Source organism: Citrus sinensis, chromosome 2 (assembly GCF_022201045.2).
Source record: "Citrus sinensis cultivar Valencia sweet orange chromosome 2, DVS_A1.0, whole genome shotgun sequence".
Classification (NCBI taxonomy): Eukaryota; Viridiplantae; Streptophyta; class Magnoliopsida; order Sapindales; family Rutaceae; genus Citrus; species Citrus sinensis.
The window spans coordinates 15976342-15998707 of NC_068557.1; the positions used below are offsets into that span (position 1 = coordinate 15976342).

The 22366-nt window shown below is 35.7% G+C and overlaps 2 protein-coding genes across 6 annotated transcripts; one reads left to right on the plus strand and one right to left on the minus strand.

Annotated features, from left to right (window-relative positions):
• Nucleotides 1–1048: 1048 nt before the first annotated feature.
• LOC127900439 (uncharacterized) lies at nucleotides 1049–22366 on the minus strand. 5 transcript variants are annotated; one of them, XM_052435523.1, is made up of 12 exons: nucleotides 21901–22366; nucleotides 4575–4852; nucleotides 4270–4482; nucleotides 4086–4177; nucleotides 3863–3979; nucleotides 3393–3743; nucleotides 3241–3300; nucleotides 2728–3148; nucleotides 2453–2631; nucleotides 1665–1785; nucleotides 1478–1576; nucleotides 1049–1380 (listed from the first exon to the last, which is right to left on the minus strand). In XM_052435523.1, the coding sequence occupies exons 5-9, from the start codon at nucleotides 3923–3925 to the stop codon at nucleotides 2570–2572; spliced, it is 957 nt and encodes a 318-aa protein (XP_052291483.1). In that variant the 5' UTR covers nucleotides 3926–3979; nucleotides 4086–4177; nucleotides 4270–4482; nucleotides 4575–4852; nucleotides 21901–22366; the 3' UTR covers nucleotides 1049–1380; nucleotides 1478–1576; nucleotides 1665–1785; nucleotides 2453–2569. The 5 variants fall into 5 exon arrangements, with proteins under 5 accessions (XP_052291483.1, XP_052291484.1, XP_052291485.1 ...); XM_052435524.1 differs by lacking the exon at nucleotides 21901–22366 and adding an exon at nucleotides 21143–21333 and having other exon boundaries at nucleotides 1511–1576; XM_052435525.1 differs by lacking the exon at nucleotides 21901–22366 and adding an exon at nucleotides 21143–21333 and having other exon boundaries at nucleotides 1507–1576.
• LOC127900438 (uncharacterized) lies at nucleotides 12534–18722 on the plus strand. The gene is made up of 2 exons (XM_052435521.1): nucleotides 12534–13515; nucleotides 13922–18722. The coding sequence occupies exon 2, from the start codon at nucleotides 13931–13933 to the stop codon at nucleotides 18197–18199; it is 4269 nt and encodes a 1422-aa protein (XP_052291481.1). The 5' UTR covers nucleotides 12534–13515; nucleotides 13922–13930; the 3' UTR covers nucleotides 18200–18722.

The following is a 22366-nucleotide window of genomic DNA, read 5'->3' on the forward strand; positions in this document are numbered from 1 at the left end:
AAAAAAGAGTATCCGACGACAAGCTATGTTTCGCCAAAATAGGCAGGATAGCTTAAGGTCAAATTTCACGTAATACGGGTTTTGTTAAGCTGAATTTGACATCAGATTAATGGCAAAGAAACCGAAATCAAAATAGAGTACAAGGCATGCAAGTAGATGAAGGGATTGTTGTATAGATTATTTTTAATTAGCAAGTGAAATAAGACCACCCACTTAATTTGTATGAAAAAAAATATATTAGTTAGGTTTGCGAGAAAAGACTGAAAGGGTCATAATGGTCCAGCTTAAAATACAAACTCTTTAGTAATGTATATAGATTTGGTCTCAGAATCTTTCTAGTGCACTTAAGCTTACTGATAAGTCTCTTACACACATATCACTTATCAAGTTTATAATAATAATAATAAATTGAAATTGCAAAGATATAACATATTAACAATACATAATAATACAAAAACCACTAACCCAAGGCTTGTAAAGGTACGGTGTCCCTAAAATAGATTCATCACTTTCACAATGGTGTTTAAATTATATTGCTCTATCTCCCAAGATACAATGCATCCAAATAGTGTTGGTAGCGCAACCTCACTCACTAGTAGAAAAATGACCTTCACTAACACTATTATGGTATCAGAAACATGTTTTGCTAACACTGAGTTATAGTGTCAGCATAGCCCGTGTCAGTGTTACACTGACAGTAGTTATTAATATCAGCAAGTTTGTGTTACAATGGTATCAAAGAAATTTTGATTATTTGAAATCACGTAGATGTTGATGCCAAGACATCAGATACATATTGATTCTATGGTATCAAAAGAAATTTGATGCTAAGACATCACACACATAATGATTCGAAAGTAGCAAAACAATTGTGATTTTATAGTATCAAAGAATTTATAACTCGTTTGTATAAAAGAAATTCTAATGTAATGGTATTAATCAAATTCTGATTGTATAGCAATAATGTTACAGGGATGCTAATTTGGTGTCACAATTTATTTGAGAAAATAAAATTTTTTTTTTTGATACATAAATCAAATTTGCAGTTGATTATGATTGCTATTGTGAGCTCCATTTCAAACATACAATGTATCATAATCATCCAACAACATAGTATCATTCAACAAGATTAGAATTAGAATTACAAACTAAAACAAACAATAACCAAATCTATGCATTTTTGGCCAAACGAGACCACAAGTATCATAAACATTCAAACATGCACAAATTTGTTCATCTTAAAACCAGAAACAACAAAAAACAAATCGTTTGAATGAGTTACAGCATAAATCAGTAGCAATGATCTTCAATTAAATCAGCATAAATCAGCAAAAATTAGCAGCAACCAACTTCAAGTCAGAAAAACAGCAGCAACATTCCCTGAAAGTATACAGGAAAAATAAAGACAGCAACATTAAATATCATTCTAATATAAGCTTGGTAACAAGAAATTTATTTATTCAACAATAATATGTACCTATTTTCTTAACTGAGTGATTAAGTTACCCACATAGGCAGCCCACTCATTTCGAACCTTTAATGGATCGTCATCTGAATACTCAATTATCCCCTTAAACTTCAATTAAGGAAATGAAAATAATGTCGTAAATAATATGGTCATAGTTAAAAATAGCCAAGTAACAAAGATAAGATTTCAAACTTACATTTTCCTTCAAAATGTTCACATTTCCCACAATATCTTGCATGTACTTCCTAACGAAGTACCCACGTTCAAAACCACCTATTTGTTGGGGGTATTGTACATTTATAAAATTAGTTTCACAACTGAAAAACATAAAAAAGTTAAGTTACAAATTGAAACAAAATAGACAAAAATGTAATAAGCCCTTAACTTACTTGAACAGTTACCAATTTCAGGTAACTTAGTTTTGAACTTGATTGAATAATACATTCTAACTCCTCTGAAGGTAATAACCACAATGAATATAGAGATCAACATAATAACCATAATTTAATAAGTAAGGTATATGAAATATTAAAATAGAAGTCTACAAAAACTTAACTGATTGATTATTTGTTCCAAATTCACATCAATCTTTTCTCCAATTGCTGAATCCAAAAACTAGACAGTAGAGACTAACATATGAATTGCAACTAACACCAATAATTACTACAATTCAACACATAAATAGTAATATTAGTAGCCTGATAAATTGATTATCTCAATCAACAAAAATAATTAGAATAAATGAAGTGAAATTGCATATGAATAGCCTTCATTGGAATTCTATTAAATGAAACTCCAAAACTAGACTATAGTCCTTGCTATGAAAGCAATCATCCTTTTAGTCATCAACTCAATACCAAATACAAGACAAATTAAAATAAAATGGCAAAGAAAGTGCATGTTGTTATGTCATGGAAAGTAAATTTTAATGGATTAAAAATAACTTATTGCCTATTAGTGTAGGAAAAACCTAGAAAACCTTACCTTGGATTATATATGATTAATGTAATTTGTCCAGGTGGAGCTACTTGCAACATTTCAGATATGTGCCGAGACTTTCGAGTTAGATATTCCTCTTGCGGGGATTGGCTTTACCAAGCATCACCTGACCAAATCCAACGGGAAATATCTCTTCATCATTCTCCATTGATTCATGTAAGTACCTATGATATGGTAAAATATTAATAATTGAACGTAATTTTATACGATGAATAAAACATGACAGTTATATAATGTAAGATTATAAGACAGCGAGTTACCTTGCTCAATCACTTTATTCCGCAATGCAGCAAAATCAATGATCACTTGACAAACATCCTTTGTCAATAGGGTTACAGTTTGATAACCAAAAATGGATTCATCATGCTCAATCAAAATTTCTTTCTGTAAAAAATTTTCAACTATAACCGAGAACATATTTATTGCTGCACTGCTATTCTTTCTCTCCTGCGCAACTAGCCTAGTGTTCTTCCGCATTACTAGTTTTCTACTAGTAGCTGCTTTAATCACCTTTGGCTTCATGGGAGGAGGAGCTTTAGAACCAAGACAGAAAACAAAATGGTCTTCTTGTTTCCTTTGCTGGTTTGGAGACTTCCTTGGAGTCTTCTTCTCAGTTTTAACTGAAGGAGTTTTTGCCAATTTTCTTTCATTATGAGAATTTGCCTCCATCATATGTGCAACCTATTCAAAATGTAAAAATGACACAGTAATTAGTTCAATAAAATAATAATTAAGTGTAACATAAAGTAAAAAAATAGAAGTCAGACAATAACCTTTGTTTTGGCAGTTGATTGACCATTTTTTGGGGAATCTTCCTCTATAATGTCTGCAGCCTATTGAATATGTAAACACAACACAATAATTAGTTGAAAAAAATAAAAATTAGGTGTAATACAAAGTAAGTAAATTAAGGTAAGATAATAACCTTTCTTTTTGCCTTTGATTGAGCATTCTTGTCATCATCTCCAACTGTTGGAGATTTAGTGTTAACATAGCTACAACTGCCAATCTCTGTACGACTAGTGCCATTTAGTTTTGCATCCATCATCTCCATCATCATCTGAAACCTTTCTTCATATACCTTTCTTTCAATGGCCATTCTTTGCTCAAGCAAGTTTGCAGTCTTGGGTATATGAAAATACAGTGTTGGGGTGATTAACTTCCCCAATCTTTGGACTCTACTACCATTCGGCTGCTTCCCAAGGGCTGCTGACAAAATGTCATTTACCCCATGAGTTTGAAATAACCCTTGGTCGACTTCACTCTTTAATTCATCCTACAACAATACACATCCAAATTCAAGCCTTAAAATAAAAAAGTTGCTATTCAAATATACACATACATATGCAAACCTCATATTGAAGTAAACCTAAGTAATAAATAATGAACACTCACAATTTTCTCTACCACTGTCAACACATTAGGTTCGTAACCACCCTTGTTGTTCTTTCGGGCCATCAACCACAACTGACTTTGGTCAAGCTCTTTTTCAGAAACTGTAATCTCATCCTTCTATTTCATATTAACGAGTACAAAAGAGTGCTTAACTTTATGAGATAAAACTAAAATTTCTGAATTATATAGACAAAATTGATTTGAGGAGGTTGTCATATGATACCTTTCTGTGCAATATGCCACTATAACCTGTACTACCCAAACGATGTTGTACTTGATTTGCTCACGCATCTGTTTCGCTTTATTACTCTTATCCTTCATAAAAACAGTTTACAGCAATCATCATACATTAAAACAAACAAGTTTTCTAAGTAACAAAGAATGAACATTGTTGTAAAACATTTTACCTCAAATTCAGGACCAAGAACCTTGTCAACAAACTATTTCCACTCCAATTTTCTAATTTTGGGATACTCCCACGGAGGAAGCTTTAATTGACTGCGATTATCTTTGTTAGGTTGAATAAACTTAGTGTTTAAAGCACAGCTGAAGTTCCTTAAAGCAATTCCCATTGATTGAACCACATGTTTTTTGCTCCTTATATCAAGTTCAAATTTTGTCTATCCCAGCATATATGCAGAAACGATATTAATATTAGTAAAGAGATAAAGATGAATTAAACCACAAAAGTGAAGAAGAAATGATAGATTACCTGTAAGTGGTCCCAAAGTTTGTCCTTAATCTTTAGGGGAACATGTTGCCAATCATCATACAAGATTGAAACATTATCTCGAACGAGAACACCGATATAACTTCTAAAATCATTCGCTCCATCTCCAACAGGAACTCCATAGTGGTTATACTGCACTATAACTTTATGGTCAACTGATCTTTTCAGCAAATGTTTCTTTTTTGTCTACTTTCTCCTCTTTGGTCTCCCATCCAAGTTAGAAAATTTTGTCTCATTTTGTTCTTCAATGTCAGCCATATCTATAAATTATGACAGATAATAGACAAATTAATAATTGAAAATTATCCTTATAACTTACATTTAAACAAATCTATAAACAAAGGAAAATATTAAAAATAAATACACATGACAGCTTCACATTTATGGTATCAGAGCCATACCAGAGCCATACCAGTCCTTGAAACTTTTCTGTTTTCAAAACTCTTCTTTTCCTGATCAAAATGGTATAATTTAAGTCTTTTTCTCTTTTGATCTTTAGTCTTCAGGCGCAGAGAGAGAACTTCTCATTCATGGCTTTTACTTCATCTTCCACTCCTGTTACTCTTTCTTCTACTCTTTCTTTGCCCAGATCTTGCACTACTTATACCACTAATAAGATCGAAAACCTTGTCGAATATTCATACATCCCTGAATCTGCCAAATTAGTGAGTCATCTTACCCTCTCATTAGCCCTTATCAGTTGTACAAACGCCCCAGTTCTTTTACTCGTAGTATCCGTACTCTTATATCTACTAGAAGGCCTCACCCCAAAGAATATATCCAGTCCTCTCGCCTGGATCAATGTGCTCTTCAAGCAACCTCGGCTGAGCAATATGTTACTCTCGAAATCCCCTCAGAATTGCTTTCCAATTGGAAACGCGAAGGTTATACTCATCTTCATCTTGGAGGCATCTGATAAATCCTTACTCTTCATGGAAGAAAGGGATTACCGGTTAAGCTCGCCTTGCCATGCTTGATACCCGGTTTAAATAGTACTAAGATACTGTTATTGGCACTATCCTCACAACTCTTCATGCTGGTAGTGTTTTACTCACCTTTTATCCAAACTTTAACCTTTCTCTCCAAGACCCCAATTTGCCCATAACCTTAAAAGTCCAAGTTCAGATCCAAGGTGCTGAACAAATTTCTTCTGCCAAAATTGCCACCCTACACCACCAATTGGTCTATAGGCTTTAAAATCATGCCTTAGATCTCCCCACTCCAGAACACCATTCCGATACCTTCATGGTATTAGCCGAATTTGACCATATCCCAACCATAATCCAAATCCCGAGACAAATTCCCCATCATGAACTTATCAAACTTATGCCTCTTGAATGGATCTCCAACTATGAACAGTTCCATAACAATACAACTCCAATTCAGACATCTGAAAGCATGTTTGAAAGATGACAAGATGGCACAGTCAGAATGACTTTTAAACCACCTCCAAGTGCTCCACAAGAGCCTTCTCGGCTTTCCTTTACCTATTCTGCAATGATCACAGCTGTTCAGATAGCCCAAGAAGCCCTTCCCATTACAAGGTTCAATTCTGAAGGCTACCCTGTTTATCCAGCCAAGCACAATGGCCATTTCCTATGGGATGTCCCAGGCTCAGGCATGTGTGACCCAAATTGTCCCTGCTGGGATGATTGGGAAGAGGATGATGATTATTCCACCACAAGGAAAAAAAACCCAAAAAGAAAAAATCTCCAGTCTCATGCCACCATTATGATCCCAAACCACCACAAGATCCTCCACCTCCACCAACTCCATTACCCATTTACAAAAAGGAACTCAAATGGATTGCAAAGCATTGCAACTCTGAGACTCCATCACCAATCCCACTTCCAACACCACCACTGACTTGTATGATGTTTTCATCTACTTCTTTAGACTATTCTTCTTCTTTTCCTCCTTTAGACACTCACATAGATTCCCAACGAAATGTTGTGTCTAAACCCTTTATCCCTTCACCAATTACCTCATCTGGCCACCTAGAACCTCCCAAACATTTTGAATCAGTCCTCAACTAGCAAACCCAAAATGCCAGAGCACAGAATGACACTTTGTTGAATATCAATTCCAAAGTTGAAAAAATCAGTTTACGAACTGAACAACTTGAGACAAAAGTTGACTCTATCGCAGCACAGATGTAGCAGATCCACTACAATCTCCAGACTAGAATTGCTCAACTTGATTATGAGTTACGAACTATGCTTGCCCAGCGCTGCTATGGCTCGACCAAAAAGAAAGGGAAATCAGACGCTTAAAAGCTGAGCTTGATCGATTGAATCTGAAAAACAGAGACCTACCCTTTTTACCACATTACCTCCTATCCCTTCCATCGGTTCAACTTATCATCCATTTGCCTCTATGCTTTCCCCTATCCGACAGTATGATCATTCCAAGTTATTTGGTATGACTCATACTCTTTTTCGGGATAATCCATTGCCACCACAACCGCGACCCGTCACAATTCATCAGTCATCCATTTCTATCCCTGGCCAACAATCCCCTGGTTATACGCCGGCATCACCGCCAGCTCCTCCATCAGCACCCTTATCCCAACCTCCTACCCAATCCAAAGATAAAGAACCCATGCACCAGTTTAGGGCCCACACAGTAGACCACTCCTCTACTACAGATGCCCAAACTTCTTATTCAAATCTAGCTGTTTCTGATAGCCATACTGAAACTGACACAGACTCCTCAGAATCCACTAGTGACTCTGAAAAATCCTATGCTGATATCACCAGAATCTTGATGGCTCAACCTGACCAACCTGCCCAAGGCCAAACTTCTCATACAGAACCATATGTTGATATTCCCTCTGAAGTTGAAGAAGAAATGTCCGAATCTTCTGCCACAAACCAACCCCCTCCAACTCAAGCCCAGATCGGTTCTACAAGTCAAACATCGTCGAATGGTCCATAGTTCACATTTGATGATCTTCCATCTCATAAATGACATGACCGACTTAATGAAATGTCCGCCTGGATTGACCTCCAAATGCTACGGCCAGGAGCCACAACTCAATCAGTCCTTAGAGAATTTGCTACTTGTTTTACGGGTGCTCTAAGAGATTGGTTTGATTCTTTAGGGCGCTACCGCCAATTACAATTTGTTGATCTCCCAGAAGTCTCAAGTGCTCTTGCGGTTCTCCATGATCAATTCCTTGGAGACCCCTCTGCAGTCTTTGAAGCTGCACGCCGAGACTATCTCAACATGAAATGTTGTTCCCTCAATGCTAAGGATCTTGATTTCCATTACAAGCGAATGTCTTTGCTGTTCTATAAGCTTAATGGATTCAATGAGCCGACATTAAAGCATGTCTTTCTAGCTTCTCTCCCAGATGAACTCCAACCAGACATACAGAGACAACTCACCGCATCCAATCTGGTTCTTGATAACATTTCTCTCGGTAAAATCTTCGAACTTGCCAAAACCTGTCTTGACAAACTTTGTGAGCAGAAACAGTTTTTCAAAGAACTGTTGAAAGATAAAGAACTATTCTGGAGTACTTGCAAAAAGCCTTATTTGCAGATCAAATGTCAGAAGAAAAAGGATTGTGATTGCAGTTCTAAAAAGAAAAGGCATTTTCGAAAATAATTGTTTCGAGGAAAGAAACGCCTAGTCATTGACTACTAGCCATTAAACATGTTTTTGCAAGATGACAAGTTTCCTTTGCCCCGTAGACAAAGCATGTTTACTTTTCTCAAAGATGCCCAGATCTTTTCAAAATTTGATTTAAAATCAGGTTTCTGGCAATTAGGTATTGAACCCTCTGAGCGTTACAAAACTGCTTTTTGTATCCCAAATGCCTATTTCCAATGGACAGTCCTTCCTTTCAGCCTTAAAATTGCCCCATCCATTTTTCCAAAATCCATGGTCCAAATCTTTCAGCCAATCCTACATCATGCATTGATTTACATTGACGATATCTTGTTTTTTTCAGGATCACATAAGGAACATCGTCAACTGTTAACTCAATTATATGATATTGTCCAAAGTCATGGAATCATGTTATCGGCCAAGAAAAGCACAATTGCTACAGAAAATATTGAATTCCTTGGTATGATCATAAAAGATGGCCATTATCAGCCAGGCACACACATTGCCTACGAATTGCTTCACTTTCCAGATCAGCAACTTTTCAAAAAGCAAGTTCAACAGTTTCTCGGCATCATCAATTATATCGAGACTTCATCCCACATGTGGACCACTACACTCATCACCTTTCAGCTTTATTAAAAAAGAAGCTCCCAGAATGGAATGCTGACCACACGAATATTGTCACTACTCTTAAGCAAATTGCGTAAAATCTGCCTTCTTTAAAGTTGATTACTGATGGAAAGCGCATCTTGCAGACAGACGCAAGTGATGAATCACGGGGTGCCATCCTCCTTTAAGACATCAATGGAAAAAAACACTTTATCACTTACGCTAGTAGACAATTTTCTGACACACAAAAGCATTACCATAGTGTGTTCAAAAAGATTTTAGCGGTAAAGAATGGCATCAAAAAGTTTGAGTATCATCTGATTGGATACCATTTTCTTATCCGAATGGACAATTCAGCCTTTCCCAATATCCTCAATTTCAAAGGTAAAACTATTCCCGAAAAAATGTTACTCAGATTAAAAGATTGGTTTTCTAAATATGATTTTTCGGTCAAGCATATAAAGGGATCCCAGAACCTCATCCCTGATATGCTATCCAGACTCTCAAAACTAGAAAAATCTCTCACCCTATTTTCCACTACATACCACTTTCCGATCATCTCCATGGCTACATCACTACCCCCAGAAGCTTTCACCAAGAAAACTTTTCCCTTTGACAAAAACTTCTCTTCTGGCTTTGCCATCCAAGAGTTTGCAAGGAAAGCTCTCTTTTGCTTCTTCATGAAAGCCTACCTTGTAACAGACTCCTTTCCCTTTTCCACATTCCACCCAGAAAATTTGTTCCTTACAAGTTTAACTCTTGATCCATCCAGAGAAACCACTGAAGACGTGTTATGGTACATCTGGTGCCTAACTATCCTTTATGCAACCAAGTTAGTCCTACCAATTACTCCCACTTTGGAACATCTTCTTAATCCCGAAAAAGCCACCTCTCTTACCTGGACATTACTTGAATGGTTTTCCCTCATCCCATGGTGGAGAAAGAAGCTACAACAATTTTCAGAGATTTACAATCTTGAACGTATGCCTGCCTCTGAAGCACAACTATTCACATCAGTATTTATCATTCACAGGTCATACTTCCAACATCCAGACACAAATTTCTTTTGGACTCAAGACTAGGTATATGAATGGTTTACCGCCCCTCACCCAACTGTCATTGACAATGAAATTCAATCCAACCTGCACCACTACCTTTGTCAATTAAACCACCAAACTCCACCACACAAAGACATCTTCCACACCTCCTTAGGACCACAATATGATCTCATCATGATCCCCACTCCATCCGCCATATCTAAACCAAAGTCCACAGGCATCATCATTAAAGAAGAAAAACCAGATTACACTGACTTCCTTTACCAAGACTCCCAAGACCCATGGGAAGAATTCCTTCCCCTCAGTCGACATCTCCAACAATTTCCACAACCAACCATGTATGAACCAGGATCATTATCTCAACCTTCCAAAGTTGACAAGGCCACTCAAATGCCCAGTCCTAAGTCCCAATCATCACCCTCCAAACCAGGATGCCGAAAAGATTGCCCTTATCCACCTTGCCGTGGTCCCCACTGTAAGTATCCAAAGCTTCCCAAAACCTTTTTCCCACCAACCTCTCGTGACACTGATCCTAATGAAACCGATAGCTCATCTGAAGACGACTACATGAATCTCCGCTCTCCATAAAGTAGTTTATCTTGTTGTAATAATTATGTCTCACTTTATGCTTTTGTCTTGTATAATTATTAAAGCTTGCTTTTCCTTTAAGCTTTACTTTTGTCAAAGTCATGCTTTAATTATTAAAGCTCACTTTGTCGCTTTGTAATAATTAAAGTTGTGTCATGATGTATCTTTTACTTTTCCTCTTGTAAAAGATAGGGGTCCTGTCCTATCTCCCCGAGAATTCTCCTATATAAAGGATTCTCCCCTCGCTTGTAAGATAAGAAGTTTTCCAAGAAATAAACTCTCGTGTGTTTTCAAAACCCATGAATTTCTAAACTCTCTTCTCTTTCTCTGCAAATGAAGATCTAAAGAAAGGAAAAGAATAAATAATTGAATTTGTTCATTTTGAAAATTTAAGGAAGTATGCTTTGCACTTGCCTTCCAGTAAGGATCTTGTGCATCAGAAAACTTATGATGATTTCTTAAACAGTTTGGTACCCTGTTTTAAGACTAAGGAAAGTCTGTTTTGGGTTATATAACCTCCAAAGTATCATTTTAGGTTTTACTATGCCTATCTGTATATCGACTAGAAACCAGAACTTGCGGGCTACTGGTCCTACAGACAGACTTGTGCTGTCGTAGATCAGGTAGAACAACGCCACGTACATTTATGGTATCAGAGTAAACAAATAAAAAGACTTAAATCAATACAAGAAAAAAAAGGCATGTAATAGTATGAGATATTACATTTACCTTGCCATATCAAAATAAATACAGACACTGAATTCAGTATATGAAAAAAGAAGCATATGACACCTTCAAATAACTTGCATTCAGTTCATATACAAAAGAATGAAGACACTAAAATCGGATAATTTGCTGTAGTTGTCATTCCCTTGCTAAGTCATCATCAATTAGAACATCATCACACTCTGGTCCTTCATATATGCCAACATTATCTTTATCAATATCTATTTTTGGGGATGGATATTCTTTACATAAAGGTTCATGTATCACCATCTCAATACTCCCATCAACACCTATTGATTTATTAACTCTTTGACCCACTGAACAAACAATTGATTTTGTTGGATCTACTTGGCCTTGAATATAAAACACTTGCTTTGCATGCGAAACTAGAATGAAGCAATCGGACTTATGACCAACTTGATTAAGATCAACAACGGTGAAACCTAAATCATCCACCTTAACCCATCTACTATCAACCCAATTATACTTAAAAACAACTTTCTTAGCCATGAGATATTGCAACTCCCAAATTTCAACAAAGACCCCCATAATACTCCATTATACCAGTGAAAGGATTTTTATCCTTTAAGCTTGAGACTTGTAAGGTTGTTGCTGAGACATTAACCCCACTGTTTTGCGTAACATGGTTGCTATCTCGATCCCTTGTTGTAAAATTAAAACCATTTATAAGGTACCCTGAATATGCAATCACAGTGCAACTAGGTTTGTTTCCGAACATCCTAACATTTCATCAACATTTAAACCATTTGCTATCATGTTTGTTACCTACAGTTCGAGAACAAATCACGAGTTACTAATGACAAACTTAACACTATTGTTAAGGATAAAATTATCAAATCCTAACCTTCATTTGTAACCAATCAGAAAAGCTACGAGCATGCTCTGTTTCTAACCAATGAGCCTGTTTTGATTGCTTTAGAAATTTTGATTGCAAGAATATCTTATGTTCCCTACCATGTCAATATTGAAAAAGTCAATTGTTGTTAGATAAGGTTTTAAAAATTTTTCGTAAATACTAATGAAAATTTATGACTTACAGTTATATGATTGCAACTCTAAGGTGTTTTTTAGAATGCAAAGATGTGCTTGCTTTAGTAGTACAGTGTCAACCATCTTAACATCTCCACCTCCTAAAGGCTTTTCAATTGTATAATCAACTATACAATCAGGTGGCAGTCCAATGAAATCATTGTTTGAGAGATATTCAGCACAAAATTCAAGTGCTTCCTCTGCAACATAGCATTCCGCAATGCAACCCTCGGGTCAATAGTGGTTATGAACATAACCCTTTAACATTTTCATGTTTCTCTCAAATAGATACTGATGAGAACCATCAAGGGACCATTAAAACTTCAAGTGATCCTTTGCACATTCATGGAGGCCCAATTACAAGAGCAAGAGCCAAAAAGATGCAAGCTGCTTTAAATGGATTAATTGAGAAAATATGGATTGAAAATGCAATTCAAGATGCAAGACATCATGAATTGGGCTTGAAGAGAAGACAAGGCATTGTGGGCATTATTCAAGTCATTGGGCAGCCAAATACACAAGTTGTATCAAATGCAGAAAGGTCAAATTCGGAATAAAAACTGTATTGATTGAGCCAGAATTAAAATGCAAGCTATATACCGTTGGAAAGATAATTAAGTTAGCTTTCCAATAAATTTTACAGAGCTGGATTTGGAGTTCTCTAGAAGGAGTTATGACCAATTCTTTACAGCTTGTTCAGACTTGGGATTTTCAACGAATCCTTTGTTTTTCAACTTATTTGTTTGTTTTGTTTCAAGTTTGTCAATGATAGCATTAATTATAGTAGGCTAGCATTAAGTTTGTCAAAGATAGCATTGATCATGGTGGGTTGGTGAAGACTTTTGAAACATCTTTTGACAAACTTACTTGGAGGATTGTTCCAATGTTTCCATTTGTATTTTTAGGATCTTGGGTTCCTTTTAGCCTATTTAAATTCAGCAACCTTGGTATGTAAGGAGATGAATGTTATTTTGAATTTGAAAGATTATTCTTTCTTTGGTTCTTTTGAGAACTAGTGAACTTATCAAGAATTTACATTCTTGTGGTGTTCCAAATTTAGACTTATCACTCACCTTCTCATCTCTTTCTTGAGTGTGGCGTCAATACCCTTCTCTATACCTTTGGTTCATGTTTTCTTAAGCATTGGGTCAAGGTTTTTGTTTGCCATAAATCTGTTTAGAACTTTCTTGGGAAGTTGAAACTACAAATTAATTGTAGGATTGAAAGTTTCATTGTGGGATTCGTATCATTTGGTATCAGAGCTAGTTTCTAATCAGGTTTGAATGTCTTATTTATTTTGATTATCAAAAAAAAAAAGAAAAAAAAACGTACAAAAAAAAAAGATTACAAAAAAAGAGTCAAGTATTTCTACTTTCATAGTTTACACATATCAATTGTGTTGCTTTGCTTGCTTGCTTTCCTTTCTTCAATTTCCTTTTCATTCTTTGTGTCCTCTTAATTTCTTTTATTTGTTAGTGTGCTGGATTGTCATATTTGGTGTGCCACTTGGGTTTTTTTTTTTTCTTGATTTTGTTTATTTAGTTCAATAAAGAACTGAAAGAGAGAATTAAGTGTGGTAAAAGGCAATTTGTGTGTTAAACACGAGAGTTAAGTGACATCAAAATTGAGTGAAATACGTGAGGGAGTGTTGTGAGGTCTTTTTGCTAACAATTTTTTTTTCAGATCACAAATATGTCAAAAGATCAAGAAGCTATAGACCAATCAATCATGCTCAAAGCCATGCAACAACAATTTGAGCACATGAATCTGATGTTTGGAGAGATTCGTGACAAATTGGAGAGGCAAGACACTGCCATAGCCAATCTACAAAGGGGGCAACAACCAATAGCTCCTAATGTAAGAGGTAATCAAGGGCGTGCTGTCATGGGAGAAGAAGATGGCGATGACGTAGATGATTTTGATGACCAGGCCACTGTTGACATGCGTGGAAGAGATAATAGAAGGGCAAGACGTATAGATCGTGATTTGGGGAGTATAAAACTGAAAATTCCTTCTTTTCAAGGTAAACATGATCCGGAAGCTTATTTAGAGTGGGAAAAAAAGGTGGAGCTAGTATTTGATTGCCACAACTACTCTGAGGAGAAAAAGGTAAAACTAGCTGCTGTTGAATTTACTGATTATGCTATTATTTGGTGGGATCAACTTGTTTTGAGTAGGAGACGAAATCGTGAAAGGCCTATAAACACTTGGGAGGAGATGAAGGCCATTATGAGGAGGAGATTTGTTCCTAGTCATTATTATAGGGAGCTGCACCAAAGGCTTCAAAGTCTTACACAAGGTTCTAGAAGTGTGGAAGATTACCACAAGGAGATGGAAATAATCATGATTCGAGCCAACATTGAAGAAGAACGAGAGGCCACTATGGCAAGATTTTTACATGGGTTAAATCAAGATATTGCTAATGTGGTTGACTTGCAGCACTATGTTGAGTTGGAAGACATGGTTCACATGGCCATGAAAGTGGAACGACAATTGAAAAAGAAAGGTTCCACTAGAACCAATTTGGGTTCATCTTCCTCATGGAAGTCAAAATGGAGCAAAGATGAAAAGGTTGTTTCAAAGCCTAAGATTGAGCCAATCAAGGATCATAAAGAGGGAGGCAACCAAAGTAAAGGTAAATCTGATTCCCAACACTCTAGAAATAGAGATATTAAGTGTTTTAAATGTTTGGGGACAGGTCATATTGCATCTCAATGCCCAAATAAAAGAGTAATGATCTTGAGGGATAATGGTGATGTTGAAACCGAGAGTGAATCAGATGATGATCCTATGCCACCTTTGGAGGATGCTAATGATGGTGTAGAATATCCTGTTGATGGTAAGTTGATGGTTGCTAGGCGTGCTCTCAACATGCAAGTTAAAGAGGATGCGGAGGTACAACGTGATAACATCTTTCATACTAGATGCCACATCAAAGATAAGGTATGTAGTATGATAATTGATGGAGGAAGTTGTACTAATGTAGCTAGCACTAGTTTAGTTGAAAAATTAAATTTGAAAACTTTGAAACATCCAAGGCCATATAAGCTACAATGGCTGAATGATTGTGGGGAAGTTAAAGTAAATAAACAAGTGCTGGTTTCATTCTCTATTGGGAGATACAAGGATGAGGTTCTATGTGATGTAGTACCCATGCATGCTGGACACATTCTTTTGGGTCGACCTTGGCAATATGATAGGCGTGTGACACATGATGGATACTTAAATAGATATTCTTTTGTAATGAATAAAAGGCAAATCACTTTTGTACCATTAACACCTAGGCAAGTGTATGAGGATCAAATGTCAATAAAAAAAGAGAGTGATACAAAAAATGAAAATGAGAGTACAAAAGAAAGAGAGATTGAGAGAAAAGCAAGTGAAAAGATACAAAAAAATATTGTTGAGAGAAAAGAGAGGCAGCAAGTGAACTTGTTTGCAAAAGAGAGTGAGGTTAAGAGGGCTTTTTTTTCAAAACAGCCTATCGTTGTACTTTTGTGCAAAGAGGCTTGTTTACACACTAATGAGCTTAACTTTTCTTTGCCTAGTGCTATTGTGACTCTTTTGCAGGACTTTGATGATGTGTTTCCAAATGAAGTCCCTAACGGTTTGCCACCTATTAGGGGAATTGAGCATCAAATAGACTTCGTCCCTAGAGCTACCATTCCTAATAGACCTGCATATAGAAGTAACCCCGAGGAGACAAAGGAGCTTCAAAGGCAAGTTGAAGAACTCTTGGCAAAAGGATATGTGAAGGAGAGCATGAGTCCATGTGCAGTACCAGTTTTACTAGTGCCCAAAAAGGATGGAACATGGAGGATGTGTGTTGACTGTCGTGCAATTAATAAAATCACTGTAAAGTATCGACATCCTATTCCTAGACTTGATGACATGCTTGATGAATTGCATGGTTCTTGTGTGTTTAGTAAAATTGATCTTAAAAGTGGGTATCATCAAATTAGGATTAGAGAGGGAGATGAGTGGAAAACTGCCTTTAAAACAAAATATGGTTTATATGAGTGGTTAGTGATGCCATTTGGGTTATCTAATGCACCTAGCACTTTTATGAGGTTAATGAACCATGTTTTGCGTGCTTTTATTGGCAAATTCGTAGTTGTCTATTTTGATGATATTTTGATCTATAGCAAAGGCTTAGATGAACACATTGAACATTTGCAAAGTGTATTGACTGTTTTAAGGAAGGAAAAGTTGTATGCTAATTTGAAGAAGTGTTCCTTTTGTACAAATCAGATTGTTTTTCTTGGTTATGTTGTAAGTGCTAAAGGAATTGAGGTTGATGAAGAGAAGGTAAAGGCTATTAAAGAGTGGCCTACACCTAAAAGTGTAAGTGAGGTAAGAAGTTTTCATGGTTTGGCTAGTTTTTATAGAAGATTTGTGAAAGATTTTAGCACCCTTGCTGCACCATTAACTGAAATTGTGAAGAAACATGTGGGATTTAAGTGGGGTAGTGAACAAGAAAAGGCATTTAATCTAATTAAGGAGAAATTAGTTTCTGCACCATTACTTGCTTTACTTGATTTTACTAAAACTTTTGAAATTGAGTGTGATGCTTCAGGTATAGGTATTGGAGCTGTTTTGATGCAAGAAGGGCGTCCAATTGCTTATTTTAGTGAGAAATTGGGTGGAGCAGCCCTAAACTATCCTACCTATGACAAGGAGATGTATGCATTGGTGAGAGCTTTGGAAACTTGGCAACATTATCTTCTACCTAAAGAGTTTGTTATACACACTGATCATGAGTCCTTGAAGCATTTGAAAGGGCAAAGTAAGTTACATAAGAGACATGCCAAATGGGTTGAATTTATTGAGCCATTTCCTTATGTGATCAAATATAAACAAGGTAAGGAGAATGTGGTGGCTGATGCATTATCTAGAAGGTTTTCAAAGATGGCGCATTTCATTCCATGTCATAAAACTGATGATGCGACAAGCATAGCTAATTTGTTTTTCAAGGAAATAGTCAGGTTGCATGGAGTACCAAGGAGCATAGTTTCAGATCGAGATGCTAAGTTCTTGAGCCACTTTTGGAAAACTTTGTGGGGTAAGTTGGGTACTAAACTTTTGTTTTCTACTACTTGTCATCCACAAACTGATGGACAAACTGAGGTTGTAAATAGAACTCTGTCTACTTTGTTGCGTGCCATTATTCAAAAGAACTTGAAAACTTGGGAAGAATGTTTGCCACATGTTGAATTTGCTTACAATAGAACTGTCCATTCAGCTACTAAATTCTCACCATTTGAGATTGTATATGGTTTTAATCCATTAACTCCTTTGGATTTATTACCTTTACCTATTGATGAACGTGCTAGTATGGATGGTAAAAAGAAAGCTGAATTTGTCAAGCAATTGCATGAGAGAACACGTCAACACATAGAAAAGCGAACTGAACAATATGCTACTCAAGCCAACAAAGGACGTAAGCAAGTGGTTTTTCAGCCTGGAGATTGGGTTTGGGTGCATATGAGAAAGGAGAGGTTCCCAGCACAAAGGCGTTCCAAGTTACTTCCAAGGGGAGATGGTCCATTTCAAGTGGTTGCACGGATCAATGACAATGCCTACAAATTGGATCTTCCTGGTGAGTATAATGTGAGTGCTACTTTCAATGTTTCTGATCTTTCTCCTTTCGATGTAGGTGAAGATTCGAGGACGAATCCTTTTGAAGAGAGGGGGAATGATGAGAACCATCAAGGGACCATTAAAACTTCAAGTGATCCTTTGCACATTCATGGAGGCCCAATTACAAGAGCAAGAGCCAAAAAGATGCAAGCTGCTTTAAATGGATTAATTGAGAAAATATGGATTGAAAATGCAATTCAAGATGCAAGACATCATGAATTGGGCTTGAAGAGAAGACAAGGCATTGTGGGCATTATTCAAGTCATTGGGCAGCCAAATACACAAGTTGTATCAAATGCAGAAAGGTCAAATTCGGAATAAAAACTGTATTGATTGAGCCAGAATTAAAATGCAAGCTATATACCGTTGGAAAGATAATTAAGTTAGCTTTCCAATAAATTTTACAGAGCTGGATTTGGAGTTCTCTAGAAGGAGTTATGACCAATTCTTTACAGCTTGTTCAGACTTGGGATTTTCAACGAATCCTTTGTTTTTCAACTTATTTGTTTGTTTTGTTTCAAGTTTGTCAATGATAGCATTAATTATAGTAGGCTAGCATTAAGTTTGTCAAAGATAGCATTGATCATGGTGGGTTGGTGAAGACTTTTGAAACATCTTTTGACAAACTTACTTGGAGGATTGTTCCAATGTTTCCATTTGTATTTTTAGGATCTTGGGTTCCTTTTAGCCTATTTAAATTCAGCAACCTTGGTATGTAAGGAGATGAATGTTATTTTGAATTTGAAAGATTATTCTTTCTTTGGTTCTTTTGAGAACTAGTGAACTTATCAAGAATTTACATTCTTGTGGTGTTCCAAATTTAGACTTATCACTCACCTTCTCATCTCTTTCTTGAGTGTGGCGTCAATACCCTTCTCTATACCTTTGGTTCATGTTTTCTTAAGCATTGGGTCAAGGTTTTTGTTTGCCATAAATCTGTTTAGAACTTTCTTGGGAAGTTGAAACTACAAATTAATTGTAGGATTGAAAGTTTCATTGTGGGATTCGTATCATTTGGTATCAGAGCTAGTTTCTAATCAGGTTTGAATGTCTTATTTATTTTGATTATCAAAAAAAAAAAGAAAAAAAAACGTACAAAAAAAAAAGATTACAAAAAAAGAGTCAAGTATTTCTACTTTCATAGTTTACACATATCAATTGTGTTGCTTTGCTTGCTTGCTTTCCTTTCTTCAATTTCCTTTTCATTCTTTGTGTCCTCTTAATTTCTTTTATTTGTTAGTGTGCTGGATTGTCATATTTGGTGTGCCACTTGGGTTTTTTTTTTTTCTTGATTTTGTTTATTTAGTTCAATAAAGAACTGAAAGAGAGAATTAAGTGTGGTAAAAGGCAATTTGTGTGTTAAACACGAGAGTTAAGTGACATCAAAATTGAGTGAAATACGTGAGGGAGTGTTGTGAGGTCTTTTTGCTAACAATTTTTTTTTCAGATCACAAATATGTCAAAAGATCAAGAAGCTATAGACCAATCAATCATGCTCAAAGCCATGCAACAACAATTTGAACGCTTGTTTGGGCCACAAACTGGACAAGCATAGTGGCCATTAACATAACACTTGGAGAGGTTCCCATATGCAGGAAAGTCACTAATAGTCCACAACAACACAGCTTGGAGATTAAAGGTTTCCTTTCTATAAGCATCATAAGTTTCTATACCGACATTCCAAAGGGCTTTCAAATCATCAATCAAGGGTGCTAGGTAAACATCTAGATCGTTTCCAGGTTGTTTAGGCCCAGATATTAATAAAGACAGCATGATGAGTTTTCTTTTCATGCACATTCATGGCGGAAGATTGTAAATTACTAACATGACTGGCCAACAACTATAAGTAGTGTTAAGTGTGCTGTGTGGATTAACCCCATTAGTTGAGAGAGCTAATTGCAGATTTCTAGGTTCTTGGCCAAAGTCAGGCCACTTGCTGTCAACTAAATGCCATGCTGGGGAGTCTGCTGGATGGCGAAGTTTTCCATCTTTAATTCAGTGATTAGGATGCCAGGATAAGTTTTTGGCAGTTTGAGGTGATTGAAACATACGTTTGAACCTACGAATAGGAGGACAATACCAGACCACCTTTGTAGGCACCTGTTTACCACTTGTTTTGACATCTTTTTTATTTTTCTTCCACCTAGACTCTCCACAAGTAGGGCATGTGTTCAGATTTGCACACTCTTTCTGGTAGAGAATGCAATCATTCTTACAAGCATGTATTTTTTCATAATCTAAATCCAACACTTTCATTATTTTTTTTGCCTCATACATTGACTTAGAAATGATGTTATTTTCTGGAAACATGTCAGCAAGAACGTCTAACAAAATTGTGAAGAATTGATTAGATAACCCATACTTGCCTTTCACATTATACAATTTTATTAACCCTGACAACCTAGAATATTTTAAACCTACATACGATGGCTTCTCATCGTCCTCAAGTATATCCCTAAAATTCTTAGGATTATTATCACATTGTTCGTAAGCATCATGGATCATGTCCTCAATGTTACTTTGATCTTTGAATCTAAATTGATGACTCTCATAATAGTTATGGCAACTTACGGAGGCTATTTTTTGCTCAACCTCTCCATGCCTGTCCCAAACTACGTATGATGGCAGAAAACTGTATGTGAACAAATGATCTCTTATCTGTTCAGGAGCATAAAATTCCATGTTGCAACAGTCAGTACAAGGACATCTAAGTAACCTACGATTTTCAGAATTAACCATAGCAAATCTCAAGAACTCTTCTACTCCGTTTTCATATTCTACAGACAATCGACTAGCAGACCATATCCAAGATTTATCCATATCAACAATAATGCCTGTTAATATAATTATACATGTTAATTCAAGTTTTAAATGCTTTATTTGTACCAATACAATTCAAAATATTAATAATAAATTCATATTAATAGTAAAATCTTATTAATTATACAACTAACAAAATAGACTAGTAGCAATCTAGTATATGGTGTTGTGGCCTATGACTTTGGAGGTTATCTTTGCATGAACCAGACTTATATAAATGTAAACATATAAGAAAATAAACAAAATTGTCAATAAACAAAGGAATGTTAGTGTTGTGCACCATTCCCAACATAAACCAAATGATAAAAGCAGTCGTGCATGTAGTTCTCACAAAATCAAGTAATAATAGACCAAACAACACATTTGCATTCAAAGAACCATTAAAGTTGAGGTAACATGTCACAAAGCCACACGATTACAGTTGAAATGACAATGTATTCGTACCTAAACCAATCAAACACCTTTTTGTGCCACTCAACAAAACTTTTAACCACAGCAGTAATCGAATCAGACAAATAAAAAAACATGCCAACCACATTTAATTTATAACAGTATTAATACTTTTATTACTACAAAACCTAACTTAGTAAATCACAAAAAATAACAAAATACAAATATAATATAATTACTTTAATAACATTTTGCAAAACAGCAAATGAACACAATTACCACATTTAAAAAATTATTTATTTACTAAAAGTCGGCACATAAAGACACACAAAAGCACGTCCTAATGATAAATAATTTTAATAATTAAGGTCAACTTGTCATGAAATAATTAAAACTTTGTTGCCATAAGGATAAAATTTTGACAAAATTAAGGAACTTCCATGCTAAAAAATATTAAATTATGCAACATGTCTGACCATGTGCTACTATATAACAAAAAAGGACAAATACATAATTTTTAAAAACTTTAAATCATTGTTCCTAAAATCAAAACTAATAAACAAATAACACATCTTCTTAATCATATTTTATAAACACCCAATGAAATTTTCTTAGTTATATTTGCAAATCATCGATTCATGTGTGCATGCCAGTCAAAAAGTAAATAAACAAATGATTCATGCATGCAAGCCTATCTAAATTAAAATCAAGTCAAGAAATAGAAAAATCTGAAACAAATTGACAATGAGGGCTTTACAAAAAATTAGAGGAAAGTGCAAGAACCGATATAGAGAGAGGGTGAGTGTTCTGACCTGATTACAACTTTTTATTTGCTTTGACTTTCTTCGATCTTTCTTTTCTGCTTCAATAATTTTGGTTCTCTTCTTTCTTAATGTGGGCTTTATATTCTTCGATCTTCAAGGTTTTCTTGTGCCTTTTACCTTTTTTTGTCAGCTCAAGTTGCTTATTTCATGTTGTGGGTTTTGCTTCGTTGTGCTTTCAATTTTGTTTTGCTTTGTTCTGACTCCTGCCTTCATGTTTGTTTTGGTTAAGTGTTTAGGTTTTCTGAAGCTAGAGGGAAACGAAAACGGTAGCGAGGGAAATGAAAAGTCCCTGTTGTATTATTAGAAACAACAAACGCTACCGTTTAGCTTAAGTGAAATAAAAAATAAAATAAAAACATTGTCGTTTAGCTTAAGTGAAATAAAAGCGCAGCCGTTTAAAATAATAAAAAATTAAATAAAAAATCAAAATATACACCCCTTAGAATTAGTACAA